Source organism: Hylaeus anthracinus, unplaced genomic scaffold (genome assembly GCF_026225885.1).
Source record: "Hylaeus anthracinus isolate JK02 unplaced genomic scaffold, UHH_iyHylAnth1.0_haploid 11985, whole genome shotgun sequence".
In the NCBI taxonomy this organism is placed as follows: Eukaryota; Metazoa; Arthropoda; class Insecta; order Hymenoptera; family Colletidae; genus Hylaeus; species Hylaeus anthracinus.
The window spans coordinates 11,752,094-11,767,248 of NW_026534333.1; the positions used below are offsets into that span (position 1 = coordinate 11,752,094).

Consider the following 15,155-nt stretch of genomic DNA (forward strand, 5'->3'; position numbering starts at 1 on the left):
ATGATTATATGAAAATCGCGCATTATTTTCCATGTTTACTCCGCGTTACGCGTACTGGCCTCACACATTCATGCATACGTACTTAGGTATAAATATGCCACCAGCGCGACGATCGCGATTCACGTTCGTTCGCTTACTCGCGTCTTTGAGCAATTAAGCAAGCATGAACGGTCCACGCTAGCGTCCAGTCGACGAGCACGAACGACTCGCCGAGGTTTAATTCGTCGAAGCGAAGTAATTGCAGCAACGAGATGAATTTAACCGCTGGGTCAACAGTGCGGTTTCTTCGGCGTGCTCGTGTTCGATGGACCGATCGACTTAAGACGCGGTCGGCCAGGAAGCACGTTGGGTACGTGTAATACGTGTATGATGAGAAATGGCAGGAGGCGTTGACCGTTTATTTTCCGAGCAACGAGTTATTTGTAGCCGGCAAACTTCGACACGCCGAGACTCGGTCATTCTTTGTCTAAACTCCGCGAACGACGCACTAGGATCAATTTTGATATTCATAATGACAGGAGGAAATATATATTCGTACATTTATGAGTTATTTTAATGTAATAGTACAATAGTTGAGTTGTATGATACGGTTGAGGCGTGAGGATTTAGGTCTCTATTTACACACATCCGTAACGTATCAGTTCCGTATCCGTTCAGTTACGTAATGTTCCATCAGTGTCAGTGATTTTAAATATTCTTCTGTTGTTTTTGAATGAGCATGTTCACACACGTCCGACACCGCTCCGTGACGTTCTTGATACGGTACGGATACGGAACTGACACGTTACGGATATGTGTAAATAGGCCTTTCGAAGGTTTACTACGATTTACTCAAGGTATCCATAGTCAGATATAGAGTGCCTTGTGCACCTTATACGACGTGTTTGACTCGTGGTTTTCATGTTCGATTTAAATTCTTTATCACGTGTCTCGTCAAAGTAGAGGACGCGACCTTCTAGGCCACCATACAATCAATGGGAAATGCGAAAGAAACTGTTGAATAGAGAAAAATGTCTTCCTCTATTATTCATTTCATCGAATAAATGTCTTCAGTTTAAATTTTCAGTTCAAGGAAATGATACAAACACGTTACTTGAATTTCGTGCTTTTCGAATGTATAACAGGAGATTCATCGATCGACTGATTTCAGAGCCCGAGAAGCTGCAGATGATCCAACAGTACTTGAAGTTAACGAAAAGCTCGTCGCACAATGATACTCTATCAGCAGGAATGTTTCTCTCAAACGCCACTGGCAGCAATCAGAACGGCACTTCGGCTGCAGCATCGACGACACCGATGAGCAGCACCTTGATCGCAAGCATCCTTTTAAGCAACGACCAAACATTTCCGCAGAGTGCCACTCCGCCAGTTTCAGAAACGGAAACGGAAACGACGAGTCCACTGAACGTCAACTCCACCCGATATTGCGACGACTGTTTACACGATGAAGTGTGTGTAGCTCTCGTGGACGAAGAGGTGCCCGTTTGCAGGATCCGTCTCGATATCGAGGATCCAACTGGTTGCGCTGGCTTCTGCGTTGTCAACAAACAGAAGTGCCATCGTCTCGACGTGGACGCTTTTAGGTCAATACATAGGAACAATGTTTCAGTTATCCTATAAAACTTCTCTAGTATAAGTCCTGAAGCAACTGTTGCCTTGGAACTTTTGTTGTAAGAGTTCTAAACTATTTGCCCCATGAGAACAGATTTACAGATGTTTTTGATTCAAATGTCTACCTATCACAGTTGATTGTCCGTGTTGTTGGTTGTCTAATTACAATGCTCGATCTAGGGAAATAGATAGGATTTTTAATATGCCTTCCAATAGTATGCACAAGTTAATATCAATCTGTAATAACACTTTGCACTATGATACGAAGTGTATAATACCAGACTTTTATGTACAAACGTATATCTTCAAAGAATTTAAACAAAAATATTTGTGATCCTATTTTATAGACTGCATATAGTGTCACGCCAGAGGTGACCTCATGGTGCAAAGGATTAATACACACTAATCTGCAAAGCTTTTTCTATGTCGGAACTTCTTTCTAGATAGGGTACTAATTAAAGTAATAAGTTAAAAGCTTCCTTCTATACATATACCTCAAGGAAAACAAAGTATAAGTTCAAACAGAATTTTTTCTAAATGAACGTCAATTGTTTTCTTAGAATTTAATCGTGTGTTTTTTGTCGATAGGTGCGTAGAGATCGAGCATTATTGCCTGGACGACGAGTGGACGTGCTCGAACACGTTATGCATCCCTCTAACCAAACGATGCGATGGGCACATGAATTGTTATGATCATTCGGACGAGTACAATTGCGGTATGTATTATATTGCATTAGCCCAGTTTTGCGTGACCTATGACTTTCTGTTATCGGCTTTACCGTCGAGGGCTTCAGTTTGCTACCTTTGCTATAACAATCCGAGTAATCCACCGGGTAAAGACCCCGCGCGTCTAGCGTGTCGGTGTCTGACGCTTTTCTTGGAATGTTTCTTGTCTATGAAAACAGTTCAAACAGAGAGAACTCTTAAATGCCGGTATCGACTAAATAGCAAAGAACCTTCTTTGGAACGATTTAATCTTTGCTTAATAACACTATCTTACAGTAGCTTAAATGATCGAGTTCATATTAATTACTTACATACTACAAAAATTAAAACAATTCCGTTACTTGTTAGTATCACAAATTAAATAATGTTCCAATGTTTCATTAGCAACGCTTGCAATTCTTCGCAGAACAAGAATCCACGCCCGTTCCGACCACTTGCGCCCGCGAGTACCCTACTTGCGTAACAATTTTTTTCTAGTTCCGGCTACCTCTGTAACCTCTCAAAGTTTTTGTAGTCTCGAATGCCAATCTGTTTTCGTTCGAAGACAATGCGCGATGCCTACGTCGGGAATTATACCGAACGCTGTACATGAGAAGCGGCACGAAGATTACGCGCGATAACACGGTTGCCACGTTTGTTGCAGTCTGCGATCCGGAGACGCATTTCCAGTGCGGTAACGAGACTTCCTGCCTCCCATTGGAAAAGAGATGCGACGGCAAGATAGATTGCTGGGATGCGGCCGATGAGATTAATTGCACTCTTGGTAAGACACAGTCTCGCGACTCGTCGATTCCGATCATCCCGAGAAGCGCGAGCTGATGGTTAGCGAATTATCGACTTTGTATAAGTAGTTACTAGACTGCGTATATACAAAGTGATGTAATGAACACGTGCTAAACATGACCAATAGGTATATGCACTTATGCAAAACGAAATAACGATACTATTATATTAGGTTGTCCCAAAAGTTTCTTTCGCTTGATTAATAAGTAATACATGGACAATATTTTATGTTTTATGTTACATTACTGAATTGTGCACGACTCATTTTGCTCCATTACTGTTACAACATGAATATCTGTGAAATTAGATTGTCTATTTATATATATTATATATTATATTAGGTTGTCCCAAAAGTTTCTTTCGCTTTATTAATAAGTAATACATGGACAATATTTTATGTTTTATGTTACATTACTGAATTGTGCACGACTCATTGTGCTCCATTACTGTTACAACATGAATATCTATGAAATTAGATTGTCTATTTATGTAAACACGACCACATCAAATAATTGAGTGCAACTCGCGAAAGAAACTTTCGGGACAACCTAATAATAATCGTAGAATATATTCAGCATACATTATGTACATTTCATGTATGTATTCTACATTATTGCACACCATAAATGCATAAAATTCTCAGTCTAGTAATTACGAATATATCGTTGAATGTTCAATCAATTAATGAATTGATCAATTAACCCATGATAGAGTCCTTTATTCGCATACCATCAGCTACCATGACTCTCTATCCGTACCTCTCTGTTCCTCCCTATGGGTGAAGGCCTTTCTCAACTTTTGTATTTGTTTTCTTTTCTCCTTCGTAGGTCGTAATCTTGGTCGGTGTGAGTACACATATCTGTTCATTTGGAACGTATTTAATTTTCGCATGTCACGCACGCTTGCTCTCAATTATCGCTAGGCAAAGAGCTGGAGACACTAGCGGCCTAATACAATTTCCAATCTATGCGCTTGAAATGCTGTTCGTATTGCAAATTAAAAACAAAAATAATCAGAGTTTCTAAGCTTAAAGTAATTTGTATTGAACAAGATATATTTCATTACATCATTTGCTTTCAATAGTAAACAGCTTGCTAATAGGTTTATCAGTCTCTACCAGTTTGTATAGAAAGCTACAATCACCAAACGTTGCACAATCGGGGGTGCAAAAGAGTTGCCATGTTTTTGTTCGTTATAATAATGATATACTATTAATCAATTAACATTTAGTGTGATGAATTTCCAAGTTAGTATTACCGAATCTCAAAATAGTAGTATCAGAAAAATAACGATTCTTAGTTTATTAATTTTCATAATTCTCCTTTTCTTTCCTGCTAAAACGCCCCTAGTTACAGGCGCCACGATGAATCGTTTGCTTCCACGCAAAGCTGGTCCTGATCATCGCGATTAAGATTGCCTGCTGCTTGAGAGTTTTCCGCACTATCCATGCGTGCACGCACAACGATCTCTTTGATCTCGTTCCTATGCACGCGCACAATGCCGGTTTTGATTTTGCTCGACCTTTCGGGCGATATAAAACTCTTAACCTCGTCTCGCTTGATCAATGCCTGCACGTGTTCCAACGTCGAAAGTGCACGCGCTTGTCGGCTGTAACGTTGATCGATCGCGTGCGTCGATTACTTACGACGGGGACTGTTTTGTGTTTTGACACCAGCGTGTCCGTTGGAAAACGAGTTCACTTGCAGCGATGGTCAGTGCATATCGAAGGCTCGTTTCTGCGACGGTTTATCAGACTGTGTCGATGGATCTGACGAGCCTCACGGATGCCAAGGAAAGTGCAACAAGCAGGAATTCACATGCCAGTAAGTTTGTACCCTTTTGTTATAAACATTCATTCCAAGAATATCCTTAAGTATATGCTGTTAACTATATATATTGTCGGCTGTCTACTTAGTACTTACTATGCTCAATTTAAGTTAACAAGGCTTTAGATATACCTAGTAACAGTAATCTGAAATTGATATCGGGCTCTACCAAATACAATTAGTAGAATTTTCTACTTTCATTTAAAAAAAAAGCCAATTTACTAATTGTTGTGTCTCTTTTTCTTTTATTTTAGTACTTACTATGCTCAATTTAAGTTAACAAGGCTTTAGATATACCTAGTAACAGTAATCTGAAGTTGATATCGAGCTCTACCAAATACAATTAGTAGGATTTTCTACTTTCATTTAAAAAAAAAAGCCAATTTACTAATTGTTGTGTCTCTTTTTCTTTCATTTTTTGTTACCCAGAAACAGTAGATGCATCGCGAAGGGGATGAAGTGCAACGGGATCGATGACTGCGGTGACGGGACCGATGAGAGGCACTGCAAAGATCGATTTTCTTAATTTTATTCTCTCGCGTTGAATGGGTCGGTGTCGTTCACCGCGTATACAGTATTTTTCTTACAGAGAGACGAATGTAATTAATGTATATAATATATAATTATGTATATGTAAAACTGTGCTGTATAGATATGCAGTGGTGCGTAATAAATCGTTACAAGCGGTATTATATACTTAATCGCAGGATACAATTAGGGAACGATATATATGTATATATTTTTATTGATGCGTGTATCATAGTTTTCGATTACAGATACCGATATTCTTACCACGCAACGCGAGACGTTCAAACAGAATATTATTTTTAGATACTATAAAGTGATATATAATATATAACCTATGTAGTGGTATTTCTTATCGTATCGTCGAACAAGAGATCTATTTGCGTTTGTACACACCTAAGAACTATGTATACTCAACTATGTGTATTTTTGTATACAACTGATTCCCTCGTATAAAGTCCTACGTGGGTAGGCGATGGGCGTATAAATCTAAGCCAAACAAGAGATTTTAAATTTTTATGATGGTGATGATCCCAATCGTTTTAAATATGACTGAAATCCAGTTAGTGTCAACTGTGTTCATAAATTTGTTATGAACAAATAATTCGATTAAAATCTGTTTAATTTCTTAAAAAGTTATGTAGTCAACCATTTGATCATAGCAAATTTATAAATAATGTATCAATACAAATCTATTTATGCAAAGTGTTCACGAAATTGAGTCTTGAACCCAATTGCTATTCGTGGGTATACTTGATATATCGAGTTTTTGGCGAAACTCTGCGTAGTCTCTTATCTAAATGACAGATTATTGTGTGCGATAAATATATACAGACATTTGGTACGCAGGTTTCGATGTTAATTTCGCCGTAAAACGACAGTTTGTCTCCGTTTGCTCGAGAAAAGAAGCGTTCTCCTCGGATCCTCACTATTCTCGAGCCACGCGTACCTAGAGTTTTATAAGAATTCGTCCGGCTCTCTTGGTGCGTCGAGATCGCGATAATGAATGACTGGTCGGAAGTCTCCTCCACCGCCACTGTAACGTTGAATAACAATTAAAACGTCCGAAATAATTACTGGAGTAATAGCTTAAACTATTAAAACTCATTTTAGATTGAAAAAGATTACATAACAAAACTAAAATACATCTCCACTTTCAGATTATTTTTTTTTTTCTACGTTCCATAAATTCACTATAAATATATTCAGTTACCGCTGACCAAAAAGAATAATTTTTATTTTAGCAATACAAGTACAAGCATATAAAAACGTGAGATTTTTATTTTCATTTTTGTGTATGTTATTCAACATTTTAAACGTCTTTTTTTCTTATTAATGTTTTATCATTTTATCAGTATTGTAGAAATGTTATTGAATAAGGCTTTGATATTACGAACCAAAAACATTATATAAATAAGCGTGTCCTAAGACTAAAATAAGTTTTAATAATTGAAACGTTCAATCGTAGAAAGATGAGAATCGAGGCAGGTGCACTAAAAGCGATGAAACATAACGCGCGACATACGACCAACTGGACATAGGAATTCAAACGGAGACATGGGATATAAAATAAAAGTACATACATGAGTAGTAACAAATATATTTATTTGTTATTCCTTTTGTCATACGATTACAGAATCTGCCGATTTTCCGTATCGCTTTCTAACCGGGAAACGCGACACCAAATGTCTTTTTTTATGCTAAAATACACGTTATGGCATTATATATAATTTCTTTCTTTATATATATATAGATCGTCAACTCTACCCCATGTTAAACAAGGATAAAAATGTGCTAAATTTTAGTTAACACGTTCGTTTTAATTTTTTCTCTTTTAATTTTGAAACTTTGTATCACGTTGAGTAATCGGCAACTTGCTGTCACTCTACTGTGTGCATTAAGGCTGGGGACTACTTGCCGGGTTCAATACTTGAATAATCGAATATTTTGTGCACTAATGAAGTATATAAATTAAATACTTTAAGTTCTTCCTTTCTTCTTTAAATTATTTATTGCCATTCGTCACATGTTATCAACGATATACCGTATAACATTTGTATTGTAGTAATGTGAAACTAACATGTTTAAATATTTTTAGCCGTGATCAGTTTGTTTTAGTACTCGTTACATTTTCAATTGTAGAAAAAACTTCCGTGGAAGTAGCAGAAATATTTGAAAAGTATTTGGCTAATTTTTCCAAAAAAAGGAAACTTATTCTCAGCGATGTTTAAATAACGATGTTGATATATTCGAGTATTGAATTGAGAAGTCCCAGGCCTAATGCGCATGCGTGTTACGTAATCCAGATGTAAATCTGCTATATCACGGAGGATTTTGTTCATTGCCTTTAAACCCGTACAAAAGACTCGAGAGTCGTGTGTGCTCGATAAAACTTAGAACATGTCCATGTCTAGCTGGTCCAAGTCATTATAACTAACAAGAGGCCTCGAGGTTGAGTCCGGAGCAGCCCTGTAAAACAGCGGTATGACACCACGTTCAATGCGTCGAATGGAAGAACAATTTTGAAACGCGACTCTGACCATTCTAAGCTGGTTTTTCTTTAACTACATATCCCAGGAACCTTTGACACTATCTATGTCATGTGTCGCAGATCTCGAAGAAGATGGCGAAAGCATGTACTAGAAATCAAGGAAAAGGTAGTCTTACCGTCCTCTATTGAAACCACCACGACTGGGACGCGGCATTCCAAAACCTCCGCCGAATCCTCCGCCATAGCTCGACCCGTACCCTCCTCTGCTACCACCGTAACCGCTTCCGCCATAACTTCCAAACCTGTATCATTAAAACAATTTCAGTATATGCCTGGTAGGGGATGGTAAATAATAAAAAATAATAATTAGCTAAGTAGCATATCGTTTGAATAAGGATTAAACATTGATATTTAATAAAATTTTTCACATTTCATATTGAACTTGCCCAGCTACACGTTTGAAAACTTACGTAGAGCAACCGTAGGGATTGAATCCCTCGCGTATGCCTTCTCTGGGCGGTGCCTTGTTCCCAGGATGCTCAGGAAGCTGTGGCCTCTTCGGGTCCTTCAGATAGTTGTTGAAGTATTCCGCCTCCGCCTTTACCTCAGCAACCTTTTCAGCATGTTTGTTGAAAATATGTTTTCGGATGAAATCTGGTCCTTTGAATTTCTTTCCGCTGAGCGGGCACAACCATTTATCTTTTGACAACTCCTGGGTATTGGCTTGAACGAATTTTTCCACCTCACTGATCCGGGAGTTAAGGAGCTTAAGTACTTTCAGACAAATCCACTCAACCAAATAAAGAGTAGGAAAAACCAGTGGTAAAAAATAAAACTAATTTTCAACTTATACTCAGCATTCTTGATGACAAAACATCCAAGTTTATAGCGATATCTCATTCCTGATGCTAACAATTAAGTAGCACCACTCAATTCTCTACCCATTATATCTTTATGTAATAATGTACTCTACGCATAAAAAGGATACGCTTCAGCATTTTTAGCGCCTAGTTTATCAAATTCTTCCTGAGATAGGGTAGCAACTGGCTGCAGAAAAGCAGACATTTTGCTCTCAAAGCTGCGACAGTACTCCGATAATTCTGTACTAGACACCTTGGCGGTCGGAGGGGATCCTCTGACGTGCATTATACCGCATCTGTTGGGCATTTCGTCTTCGTTTGGATACTCGCAATGGTTGTAGTAGTCGACTGAGTGAACTATACGTAGATAGAGAATCAATCTGTCCAAAACCTATAGACAGAAACAAAAATTCCGAAATCGAATCAATACTTTGAATAATTCGTATATAACTCTTTTAAGGTTATAAGGAATTTATACCTTGACGAGGGTTGGGTCTCTTTCAATCGGACCATCTCCGTCGCCTCCAAGTTGTCCTTCTTCTTGATCACCGGACATTCCTAATAATTCTTCTTCCTCGGCTGACGCTTCCTCTATCAGGTAGTCAGTTATGTTCTTCAATACTGGATTCTTGGAGGACAATCCAAACGCCTGCGGAAACATACAGTAGTAAAGGACCTTTGCCTAATTCAAATATCTATTATCGATATAAATAAAGTATATATTCAAATGCGCTTCTTACCGCTTGCTCGACGTCGCGAGCACTTTGTGTGCTTCTGTTCTCTTTATTGTCTTCATCTTTCTTGGACACATGGTCATCCTTCTTATCTTCGTTCCATAGACCGACCCTGTTGTCCAAGTTGTGAACGATCTTGGCGCTCAGTTTAATGTCATGTCGAACTATCTGTTTGTGGGACGTCAAACCGTTCACTGTACGGATGCGACGCGAGAGGTCCCGATTTACTATGGCACCCAGCTCACAATCCCGAAGCTGAAAGCATTGAAACATAAACATTTAATATCTCGGTAACGTGCAACGTAAATAGTTAACTTACCCGAATATTGTTCAAACTCCAGCATATCTCTTTTATGTTCACTTGTCTCTCGAAAGACACCCATCCTCTTCTGAACCATCTTCTTTCTGGCTGGGGATCTGCTATTGCAACTCGTAGAAATCCAGGGAAGCGTTTGCACATCTGTTCATACAATTTGTTGGTAAATTTATTCGAATACAATGCTCAAAATATCTCTCACTAACCACTTCGTATATTTATTTCAGTATGACATATAACTACTAACCGCCTCGACTTCAGCTTTCGTGATGGTGGGTGCCAAGTTACGAAGGAAGATGCTACTAGTTCTGTGCAAGGCTCTAGGTTCTTTCTCCTTGTCTTCGCTGGCCAGATCGATCACAGCTTCTGGTTCCATCGTAGACTTTTTAGGTTCTGGTAATTCACCATCGGTTTTGGCCTCCTGGTCCTTTTCTTTGGCATCTCGCGCTTCTTCGTTCTCGTTACTGGCATCTGTTTTCTCAGTAACAGCTGGAAAAAACATCGTTGAATTGTAGAACTACAATTTTATCGAAATTTACTGTTTCATAGAAGTTTGTTTCTTCTTACTTGTTTCTTCTTTTGGCGTGTCAGGTTTATTGCTGTCGCTGCCAGACGAACTACTACTACTGCTGCTGCTGCTGCTGCTACTGTTGCTGTCAGTGCGTTTCCTCTTTTTAGTGTTAACTTCCTCCGTCTTACCTATTAAACCACGATCAAACTTACGAATGGCAAAATAACGAAAAGAATTAGTCGATATTCAACGAACGAAATGAAATACCTGTCTCCTCTACATCGTCTTCCTTTTTCGCATCTTCTATACTGTCTTCAGGTTTTTCAGCCTCCACCACGGAGCCATTTTCATCTTTTTCTGCGCTTTTCATTTCGGTCTCCACGCTTTCTCCATTCTTAAACGTTTTCTCTGTGCGCGAAGCCTCGTCCGTTTTATTTGCGTCACTGTTAATTACGGTTAAATAAACCATACAATACAGCTCAATTAAGAAATTGTTAATCAACTAAACTCTACATCGACGATTTTCAACATTTCACGAAAAATGTTTCTTTAATAGAAAGCATCAAACCACACCTGTTCTCAAGTTTCTTTTCAGTTGAAGCTTTATTTTTTGTATCCTCTTTATCTCTAGTTGTGTCCTTCGATAAAATTGGATTCGTTGGTTTCACGTCCAAAACTTGTAAATCCTCCTCGGTACCGCCCTCTAATTTAATGACTACTGCGTCTAACAAATGTAGGAGGGCGTCAGCTTGATCAGCGTCTACCGAAACTTTGTCTATCTCTTCCATTTCGAGCATTTCCAAAAAAACTTCAACCCGTTTCTGTAGAATGAACGAGCCTTAAGGATTTGAGTCTCATACAGTAGATATGTATAAGATTTATAACTCATTCCTTGAGTACTAGTCTAGAGAAAATATTACACAAATAATCAGTACCTTTAGTGCTGACACTTGCTCATCTTTTCTCTTCACTGATTCTTCCGGGTGGTATTTTATTTTGAACCTGACGATCGACAGAAAATTCGGTATTAGCGTCGGACCGAGAAGAAGGCTCTCGTCGATAGAAAAGCAAACAGACGTACAATTTGTGGATTTATCGTTCGTTACGTTTGGAAAAGTCGCATTACATAGAAAATTATCGATATTTCTGATAACTTCCCAATACAATTTTATACCGTGATTATACATATCTATTTGTACAGGCACAACTCGTGCTTCTCAATTAAAACCTCTCGAGGTCGTGAATGAACTCGAGTTCAGAAATATATTTATACAACCCTTGACGAACAGTTTCCGATCGGACACAGTGCGAAACTAAATGGAAACAATTGTATCTTAACGGTACAAAATGCTATTAAATACGAATGCTACGTGAAACTAATAGTAACGAAATAATGAAAATCTTCACTTATTATTGGAAAGGATAGAGCAAGAGAACAAAATATTTGGTTGATAGAAGGTCTGAAAATAAGTCCTCATTCGTTGCAAAAATAACTGCAATTGCTTTCTGTTTAGCTTTGCGCTATCGCGTTTGGTTAAAAACTTTTTGCCAGGGGTTGTACAATAGCGATCGACAGATCCGTTGCGACTAGCGTTGGATAAAATATAAAATGTAAAAACGGTTGTTTCCCATCCGTATTTAGAGCGAATCATTCCTCGTGATTAATGTTAAACGTGTATCCTCTTTTCTTGAGACGATTATTTACAAAGATTATCAGTTTTACTGTCAACATTGTCGGTTACAGAATGAGGCCTCACCTGTAGGTCTGATATTTTTACTCGCATTCAGTTTTCTCGTCGACTCAGAGGTCTATTGCAACGATAGCGTATTCTTTCGAATATGAATAATAATTAAACGGGTTTAGAACGCGGCCTATCGCGAGCAGGTTTTTTGGGCTTTGCGCGCCCAGCTCGCATTTTTGTTTAACTACCTAATAGACACCTCGATTCTTCTGCGATGCGCGAGACGCGGTATGCATAAAATATCGTACGAAAAAATAAACGTGCGAGGTGACCTGTGCCCATGACATAAGGCGTTGCTGGCTGTACGCTGTAGGGATAGACAGAGCTGGTCATATTGGCTTGAAATTACCGATAAAATTGTGTCTGCAATTTAGCAAAAATTATAAAGCCACTATACCCTAACAGTCTTCTGTCAAACGTACATATGCACTCTGTACATACAGTGAATCGTAGAAATATTCGTGCTTCCTTAGCTGCTGACATTAGATGATTAATATATTTTTAGGATAATTATTATACGATGCTCATGGATAAATATATACACTGTAATAAATGGACATTCTTGATAAGTAATTTAATACAGCTAATATTAAATATTTTACTATTAAATATTTGATTGCCTTAAATGAGATTGCATTATATTTAAACACAATTTTTATACTACAATTAGTTTTATAACTCCTACTTTTATTCTATTTTCTGATATTTGAATTCCAAGAATTGCTATTTCTCAATAAAGTTTACATCAATCAAAAGTCTGCTTCTTAAATTTCTATTAAAATCGCGTAATAAGTATCCTAAAAAAAGTATTAACCATCTAAAATCAGTAGTTGAGGGAGCAGAATTACTTCCATGAGTTGCTGCACATACCTGGACAGAATTTGATAATTCCGTTGGGACTGGAAGATTATTTCCTACAGTGGGATAAGCACGGTAAGCACAATGAACACGAAATACGGTTCTATGTATACGAATTTTAGTTACAAAATTTAGTATTTTAGTAGATGAGACGTGTGTTAAACCACTGTAGAAATTAATTTTTCTTAGATCCACATTCAAGTACGACTGAGCTTCACGTTATATCAGGAATCACTTAGAAAGACAAAACGACATATACCATTCCTCATCCTTGTGAGCAACGAAGAACTCATTCAATTGTTGCCTCCTGAATTCCAGTTTGTATTCGTTATAGCGTTTAATAGCTTCTTCATCAGTGATCGTATCTTCTTGGGTACCGAGGAACGCTTTGAATGTCATCATTGGCGGTTGGGTTTCGATATTGGAATTGCTGAAGTTGCCAGCCACCTCTCGACTGCACAGAATTCGAAATAGCGTAACAGATGGTTAACAAATGCGAATTGTATGAGCACTACCTCAAGCGGGCCAACAATCTTGGAGTGAATCTACTCCTTTTTTGCATGTTTACAATACAGCCTCTCTTTTTCATAACGACGTTGTTTGTAAATCCAAAACAAAATATCAGAAAAAAGAAGATCATTATAAAAATGACATATGAAATACTAACCTGCTACTGTTACCATGGTTTCCATAGTGATGATTGCCATGATGGGGTGGCCCATAGTGGTCCGGTCCCCAGGAAGCGGCACCACCACCACCACCACCACCACCACCACCGTAATAATCGTGTCCATATCTTGGTCGATCGTCCCAATCGGTTCTCATTCTTTTCATCGGAGGTGCCATTTCTTGTGATCTTGCTGGACTATATCTATCTCGTCCGCCACCTCCACCACCACGATACTCCCTGTAGTCTGGGCGTTGTCTAGGGCGACTGGACCACTCTCTAAAATAATTCCTACTGTTACAGTTACAGCAGCCAGTTCTCATAAAATATGTTCTATCTGCATAAACACACAGAACTTTCCAGTGATTTAAATAAGCTTTAAAGGTTCATGTGTTTGATAGTTACCTGTCAACCCAATCGTCTCGTCTCCGATCATCTCTACGACCCTCTCTGGAATACGACTCTGTTCTCTCTCCTCTAAATTTGTCTCTTCTCTTTCTATCGTATTCATCATCGGAGTCCCCCATAGTGTAAAATTATAATGCCAAATCTGTAACTCATTATGAACAAAAATTTGAGTTAGGTTGTGAAACAGGTTTATTCGTGAGATCTACGTTGTATTTACTTTTTCTGTTCGTCTTAAGAAATATAGAAGCAGAGAAATAGAAAGCACGTTTCAATTATCCATAAGCTACTGGGCTCCGAATCGTTTTATACCAGGAAGGGGTTAAGTAGGCAATTGGAACATGCATTTTCTATAATGCCACTCATAAGTGCTTCCAACCGTTCTTCATCGAAAGCGCAGTTTAAAAAGTAATACGTGCTTACGAGAAACGTAATGACTGAGATTATTAATTATTTTAGAACGAAATATTCGAATAACGCGCGAATATAGCTTGCAGAATGTTGGAGTTACTTGCGTTTGGTTAGTTTGGAAAAGCATGATTATTTAGCAAGAAGTATGCGCGCGCTAAATGCTTTCACAAAATGCGATGGGAAAAGATGAAAAATGCTCACCTAGCTCAGCGTTAAACGAAATGAAAATTACACCGTAGACGATTTTCACCACTGTACACCACCCGTTAGTGCCCGTTACCGTGCGTCACAAAAGTGCCCTCTCGGAAGGTGCAGCGTCAGCATTGAACTATACTAATTACTGGAACGCACGCTCCCTCTACGAAGCAGTGCAGAGTTTCTCTGTTGAGAGAGATACCATTTGATCGGTGGACGTTAGAGAGTGTACCGTAATAATCAAATGCTACTTTGGCATCTTGCAACTTGCACTGTGATTTGGAAAACAGTGTTTCGAGTTTGAGTTTGTAATAGTTTATTGAGAACATAATATCATCATTACATTAGTGTTGTACCTATTGGTCCTGTTGTTTACATTTGACTTATAGTCTTATCATTTACTACTATCTATCTCCTTCACCTTATTGTTATTCTTATTGTCTAAGCGTCTTATTGTATTTATTACTTTATATTTTATAAGTTTCACTGTCTTA

The 15,155-nt window shown here is 38.4% G+C and overlaps 2 protein-coding genes across 5 annotated transcripts; one reads left to right on the top strand and one right to left on the bottom strand.

Moving 5' to 3' along the window:
• Positions 1–191: 191 nt before the first annotated feature.
• On the top strand, positions 192–5,975 carry LOC128887341 (sortilin-related receptor-like). 2 transcript variants are annotated; one of them, XM_054143132.1, is made up of 7 exons: positions 192–349; positions 1,151–1,583; positions 2,200–2,327; positions 2,981–3,100; positions 3,948–3,965; positions 4,796–4,943; positions 5,376–5,975. In XM_054143132.1, the coding sequence occupies exons 2-7, from the start codon at positions 1,168–1,170 to the stop codon at positions 5,470–5,472; spliced, it is 927 nt and encodes a 308-aa protein (XP_053999107.1). In that variant the 5' UTR covers positions 192–349; positions 1,151–1,167; the 3' UTR covers positions 5,473–5,975. The 2 variants fall into 2 exon arrangements, with proteins under 2 accessions (XP_053999107.1, XP_053999108.1); XM_054143133.1 differs by lacking the exon at positions 3,948–3,965.
• A 106-nt stretch (positions 5,976–6,081) lies between these two features.
• On the bottom strand, positions 6,082–14,813 carry LOC128887340 (serrate RNA effector molecule homolog). 3 transcript variants are annotated; one of them, XM_054143130.1, is made up of 16 exons: positions 14,668–14,813; positions 14,056–14,200; positions 13,651–13,941; positions 13,243–13,437; positions 11,319–11,385; positions 10,957–11,204; positions 10,651–10,826; positions 10,440–10,571; positions 10,120–10,361; positions 9,876–10,016; positions 9,563–9,811; positions 9,301–9,471; positions 8,951–9,213; positions 8,433–8,708; positions 8,139–8,264; positions 6,082–6,507 (listed from the first exon to the last, which is right to left on the bottom strand). In XM_054143130.1, exons 2-16 carry the CDS (start codon positions 14,175–14,177, stop codon positions 6,429–6,431), a joined length of 2,778 nt encoding a protein of 925 aa, XP_053999105.1. In that variant the 5' UTR covers positions 14,178–14,200; positions 14,668–14,813; the 3' UTR covers positions 6,082–6,428. The 3 variants fall into 3 exon arrangements, with proteins under 3 accessions (XP_053999105.1, XP_053999104.1, XP_053999106.1); XM_054143129.1 differs by having other exon boundaries at positions 13,651–13,944; XM_054143131.1 differs by lacking the exon at positions 6,082–6,507 and adding an exon at positions 7,056–7,940 and having other exon boundaries at positions 13,651–13,944.
• Positions 14,814–15,155: the final 342 nt, after the last annotated feature.